This window comes from Prinia subflava, chromosome 25 (genome assembly GCF_021018805.1).
Source record: "Prinia subflava isolate CZ2003 ecotype Zambia chromosome 25, Cam_Psub_1.2, whole genome shotgun sequence".
Lineage (NCBI taxonomy): Eukaryota > Metazoa > Chordata > Aves > Passeriformes > Cisticolidae > Prinia > Prinia subflava.
This window is the reverse complement of record NC_086271.1, coordinates 3,006,461-3,012,808: the sequence shown is the minus strand read 5'-3', so window position 1 is coordinate 3,012,808 and position 6,348 is coordinate 3,006,461. Positions and strand designations below refer to the sequence as shown.

The following is a 6,348-nucleotide window of genomic DNA, read 5'->3' as shown; positions in this document are numbered from 1 at the left end:
AGAGGGGGGGCCGGGGCGCGGATCCTCGCCGCTGATTGGCTGATCCTCCGCGGGGGCCGGGCGAGCCGCCCCCTCTTATTGGGTCGCGGTCCCACCCCCTGGCTTCTGCGTGCGCGCCATTAAGTGTGTCCCGCGCCGGCCGCCGTCGGCCGTCTCCCGGGGTGACGGGCTCGGTGTGGCGTCCCTGCGGCCGCGGAGCTCCCGGCGCGGCCGATGCGCGGCCCTGCCTGAGCGCCTCACCGGGAGCGGCCGAGCGCAGCCGGAGCGAGGCCGCTGCCACCCGGAGCTGACGCCGGTTCCCCGCCGGCCGCCGCCGTCGCCGTGGCGGGGCCGGGCCGCGCGTGGCGGAGCGCCCCGGGCCCCGCGCAGCCGTTGAGCTGCGGGGCCTCGGCGGAGCCAGCGGTGAGCGGGGCGGGGAGGGCCCGGGGGAGGCGGCGGGGACTCGGCAGCCTCAGGGCTGACGCTCTCCTTCCCCGTCACAGAGGGCATTTTGCAGAAAGCGTTGGGCTTATAAGCTAAAAAAGTGCGTCCACAGTGGGAGAGACGAGCAAGTGACACATGCGGGAAGCGAAGCCGGGATTTTAGAGTTGATGCTCTCTTGGACACGGGAAAGGAAGGTTGGCAACGTGGCCGGAAAGTGCAGATGCTCTCTTGAACTGCTGGACTCGTAGTAACTTCTCTTCACAAGAAATATGACGGTCTTATAGCACAAGATTTGAGTGCTTTGAGCTTTCAGGACGTCACAGTTCTTGCACCTTATTTAGAGCTCAACTACAGTTTTGGCAGAGAGAATGGTGTTCACAAATTTTTGCTGTATATGCCTACTTTGCTACTCAGTCACTCGATTTGCTATTTAAAATGTAACACTGTAAAGTGCCCTTATAATTGACATGCAGACAAGAAACATTACAGCAGGAAGTAAAATAATTAAATTGTGTGAGGAGGGTCAGCTTTAAATGATTTGTTCAGCTGTTTCCAAGAACGTGAAAGCTTGGCGTGACTGAAAACAATTCTGTGTTGTGAAAGCCTCTTCTGAAGGTTATGTACTAAATGTACTGTAAATGGTGTGCAGGCTTCACTGCTAAGTTTGATGGGTTTCTGGGCTTGTTGGTTTCGTTTGACCTCAGCAAGCTGACAGATGTAATACCTGGAACAGGTTGAGGATGTTCTTAGTGCAGCCTATAAAATACCTGTTGCATGTTCCATACATATTTCAGGGATCAAGTCCCTCCAAACTGACATATCAGAATGGGATTTGCCTCCCTACTGTAATATTTTCAGCTGTGTTGAATGTCCTTTTCTCCTAGAGTGGCTTGTTTCTGAAAATTTTTACCTAATTTGTCAATTCCTGCTCACCCCCTTTTATGGTTTTGTATTTAAACAAGATTCTTGTGCTAGGGCATAGTTGCTCTCTGCTTTTCACTCTTGAATAAGTTCTCTTCATCTCATGAATCTCTTCTAAATGCTCTGGGCCATATGTAGGCTTAAGAGCAATTTTGTGACAGTTTGCAAAGGTAGTTTGTATAAAATGGCACGGGAATTGTTCTGTGGGGATGCTCAGGCACTGAAAATGTTACATTTTTGTCATCTGACAAAATGACAATGGCACATTTTGTTCACGGAGCTGTTACATTTTGCTTTCTAGAAATTTGTGTAGCTCTGTTCTCACAGTGAGCTTTGTTCAGACTTGCTCGTGGGTTGAGGCCACTGTGTGTGGGCTTTTTTTTTCTTTTTTAAAATGCTTTTGTATTCTCCAGAGCTTGGTTTTAATACTTGTAATACTTGTAATCATCTTGCTCATTTTAGGAACTTCTCTATTCTTCATCCACTGAAGAGATCTCCTGTAGAGAAGCTGTTCTCAGGTTCTCGTGGATAATGGAATATAAATTTTTAAAGAGTATCTGTTCTCTCTGCTTTGGATGAAACCTGACCTATTTCTGACACTGAATGACAGCAGATCTCTGCAAAGGCATCCTTGAAAATGAGATTTATAAGACCAGGAGGAGTTCAGTTCCCACCTCTGTAAATTATCTAAGCCATCACAATTTATTAGGATAGTTACAATCTTTAATTATTCACTTGTTGGCATCATTTAAAATCACCTTAGTTTGAGGTCAGTTATCATTTAAAATACGAAGGGAATTTTGAGGTACAAGCTTTAGGAGACCTGCTGAGGTAATTCTCAAGAAGAGGAATGTTCTGTTTCTTTCTGCTTGAGGAGTGGAAAGTGGGATTGTGGAATGATGGAAGGACTTGGTGCTTCCATTTAGTTTAGTGACAATTACTAGATATCATTGGCAGTTCCTCAGAATACTCACTGGAGAGCCACAGTTTCCTTGCTGTGGGATATTTTTGTGCAAAAGAAATTGGCAGTTGAATGAATACACTTAGCAGGTAGAGATGTTCTTTGCTTGTAATGCCTTATCCTGTTATGTTCTTGTAAGTCTTACTCATGCTTGAAATTGGTCCTTATTCTCTGTCAATCAGCAGGGCTGTGGGACCTGTTGGTGAGACAAGCACTGAAATCTTGTAGCTGGATGTGTCTTGCTCCTCTAACTTGCAAGTTCTCTTCTGTGCAGTGGCCTGGCATTATTACTGGGGATAAGTAGTGTGTGGTGGCTGCCCAGATCTGTAAAAGGGAGTTGGATGAAGTGTGAGAGGATGGAAAAGGAAAAGATAATGAGAACATAACACACTGAACAGCCAGGCTGCTGCCTTCTTTGTACAGAGTGCCTAGCTATTTTTTCCCCTTTTTTTTCTTTCTAGGAGTGACAAGACAAGACCTTGGCTCTGAAGTCTGTCTTTCCTTGGGTTGTTCTGGCCTGTCCACACTCTTCCTGTAGCTTTGGTGGCTCTGGATGGCTGATGAAGAGGGATGTTCAATCTAATGGCCAATTGCTGCAACTGGCTAAAACGGTGGAGGGAACCTGTCAGGTAAACATGGGAAAGTATTTTACATTTCTCACCTTCCCAAACTGTGTTTCACCTGTGTTTTATTCATTGTTTCTAGCTGATCTAGCTTGATGCCCAGCCTCTTACCCACCAGCACCCCCAAGTTTTCTCCCCAGGGCTCTTCTCCATCTGCTCATCCCCCAGCCTGTGCTGATACCTGACCCAGGTGCAGCACCTTGTACTTGGTCTTACTAAACCTCCTGATATTGCCATGGGCCATTTCTTGAGCTTGTGCAGCTCCCTCTGGAAGGCTTCCCGTCCTTCAGGTGTGTCAGCCTCACCACTCACCTGCAGCCTTGCTGAGGATGCCCTCAGCACCTTTTCTGTCTCATTAGTGAAGCTGTTAAACTTCTTTAACAGTGTTTAAGAAGTTTAACACTGTTAAACTGGTCCCAGTATGGGCCTCTAAGGGGCACCTCTGATCACTGATGTCCACTGGCACTGTCACCACTACCAAGCAGTTCCTTACCCCCCTACCAGTCCATCCACTGAGCCCATCCCTCCAATTTGGACAGAAATCCAGATAAATGATGTCTGTAATCCTTCCTTTGTCCACTGCTCTGGTCACTCCATCACAGGAAGCCTCTAAGCTGCTCAGGGTCAAGTTTGGTTGGTTTTTGCCTTACTCTTCCAGTTTCTGCATTTTGAGATTCTAAAGTATAATTTGTTTAATTTTGGGCCTCTTTTCTCAGAGGTTTTTTGCTTTTCTGAAACAACTTGTATAGATTATACTTCATGTTTGATACTATTACAGTTTAGAGTCTGCAAATAACGTTTTTTAGAATTCCATCACTTAAAGAGGCATAAAATTGAGGAAATTGTTTTGACCACTGAGTCTTTACAAATAGGAGGAAGAACTGAGATATACACACATAAATACAGTTTTCTCCTGGCTTTTAAAATCCTATCCTGGTAAAAATATTAACCCGTATACCAGTTTGCTAATAAATTGTGCATTCCTAGCACATTTACAGTTTTGGTCTGCACATTTACAGTCCAGAAACAAAGGCATGGTAAGTCCCATGTATTTCCAGCATGTGGTGTTGTCTACACAAGTGTTTTACACTGTGTGGTGTTGTTCAGACACACTGATGGAGACAGAAATAATTTTCTAATACAGGAAAAACTTTGAGGGAGAGAGATGGTAAAAACACAGGGGAATGGAACTGCAATTACAGAAATTGTTAAAGGGACCATGACCACACCAAATAAAATTGAAAGTACCATGAAATTAAATTGCAGCAGGCAAGTACCAGTCGAAAGCAGAATCATTGCCTCATGTGAAACTTAGACCATGATATGAGACTTTTCATTTCATACTTTGTTCTGCTGTTCTGTCTAATCAGATGATTGGACATATTAAGCACCAGACACTCAATAGTGGCAATGCCTTGGTATTTTGATATCTCTTCTTTCTAGTATTTGGTGGTAAATTTGCTGTGCTTGTGTTTCAAAAATAGAATAAATGATGTATTGCTGGAGAGAAAAAAAAATTAATATCTTTGTCTTTTTTTTCTCCTTATGGAGGAAGGTGACACTAATAATGGTGGGTCTTGATAATGCTGGGAAAACTGCTACAGTCCGAGGAATTCAAGGAGGTAAGTGATTAATTTATCACAGCAATGGAGCACTGAGAGTATCATTCCTAATTTTCAATCACTGAAATCTGAAAATATTGCTTCATCTCTTAATGTATCTCTCCCTCCTATATTGTTGAAAGAAAATGGTGTTTGTACCATCCAAATATCGTATATATCACATCTTAATACAAACATTACATTGGACAACACAATCAGTGGAGTTGATTTTTTTCTTTTTCCTTGTGTGCATATGCTGAAGTTGCTTTCAGGTGACCATTCCAGTAATGTGCATACAGCAGTAAACTTTACATAAAAATCAGTGTTGTAACTAAGTATAAATAAGCAGAAAAGGTTTAAAAGAAGGAAATTTGTGTGTAAAACATTAAGGATGGTTCTAGTCTTATGTATTTTTTATCAGTACTTATAATCAGAAAATGATGATAAATAAAACTGCCATTAAGAGACCACTCCATCTTGAAGGGTGCTTTGCCCTGGCACATGCAAGTGGAATATAATTTGAGAGAAAACTTGTGCTTATAAAAACAAAAATTCCATGGGATTTTTTTCCCTCCACTTGTGGGATTGTCTTTCTAAATAACTTTGATCTTGTGCAAGAACAAGAGTTTACTTAGTAGTGTTTTGGCAGACTCGGAGACTCCACCTCGAGTCTGTTTACTTGAGTTATGTAAGTTCACAGACTTGCTAACGCACAAGTAAAATCATGAGTATTCTCTCCTATTCCTCCATCTTTGCCCTGAAAACAGGAGTGTTCCATTATTTAGCCTTCCATTCTATTTGAAAATCACCTTTAACATCTTTACCATCTGAATGTTACAGTTATTTCTAAAATTCCTATTTTTCAGGGGAAAAAAATGAGATAAAGATGTGTATTTCTAAAGGGAAACTGAAGGAAAAGATAGTTCTGATTTCTTGGAGTGTTCCCCAGGGCTTAAGTGTTCTGAATGCCCATCCTGGCTATCTTAAGGGTAGGAGCAGAAGGCTGGTGAGGATTCAGTTTCTGCACTGCTCTTCAGAGCTCAGTGCTTTTAGCCAGGCCTTCATTTTTTTTTCCTCTCAACAAGATGAATTCTGCATGTTTCTCCTGCCTTGTGCTACCCAGCTGCATAAAACTGAGATCCAATTATCTTACTAAGCCCTGCAGGCACAGCTTAGTGGTGTGAGGCAAGTCCAGGCTTTCTTTGCCCTCAGGAAGGGGAGACAGCAAGCCCAAGTATTAAATAGAAATCTATAATTCTTTAGCATATTGCATGGCAAATTAGAAAAAAACAGCAAATAAAAATAAGCAAACAAACAAAGGCTAAAACCTGGCCTTGAAAAAAAGGAATCAAATCATTTACATCTCACAAGAACATGGCTTCAGTCATTTCATCTCTTGGTTTGAACTTCTGAAGCTGTTTTGGTAACCATGAAGGATAAAAAAATACATTTGGCAGAGCACAAGGGTTCCCAGGTCACAGTGCATTAGCTCTTTTGGTTGTTTTCCTTCTCAAAGTTGGATTACTACCATGGAAGTGAGAGTGGAAGTGAAAATGCAGTGCAGTAACCACCACTGCAATGAAACTGTGGTGTGAAATATTAAAATCTGCATTTTGGGCCCCTCTCTTTCTCCCACCCCCTTCCCACTCCAGGTGCTCCTATCTAAATTAATGTAAAGTAATTAGCTGAGAGATGAGTTAATTGAAAATTCCCTGAGGAGAGGGAAAATATTCATGTAAGCAAAAATGTGGTCAGCAATATTTAACAGGGGAGTTTTGCTCCATGCTTTTAAAATGCAATTTTTGCTACACAAATCCCA

General features: G+C 42.8%; 1 protein-coding gene across 7 annotated transcripts in view; it reads left to right on the top strand.

Moving 5' to 3' along the window:
* The first annotated feature begins 263 nt into the window (after nt 1-263).
* Nucleotides 264-6,348, top strand: part of ARL13B (ADP ribosylation factor like GTPase 13B) — a 32,412-nt gene continuing 26,327 nt past the window's right edge. For 4 of the 7 annotated variants that reach the window (XM_063419419.1, XM_063419412.1, XM_063419417.1 and 1 more), the window contains exons 1-3: nt 264-402; nt 2,767-2,934; nt 4,484-4,550. In XM_063419419.1, coding sequence (XP_063275489.1) covers nt 2,866-2,934; nt 4,484-4,550 — 136 coding nt within the window. In that variant the 5' untranslated portion in view covers nt 264-402; nt 2,767-2,865. Of the gene's footprint in view, nt 403-465; nt 618-2,766; nt 2,935-4,479; nt 4,551-6,348 lie in introns of those variants that run through there. The other 3 variants (XM_063419415.1, XM_063419414.1, XM_063419416.1) reach the window with 3 other exon arrangements.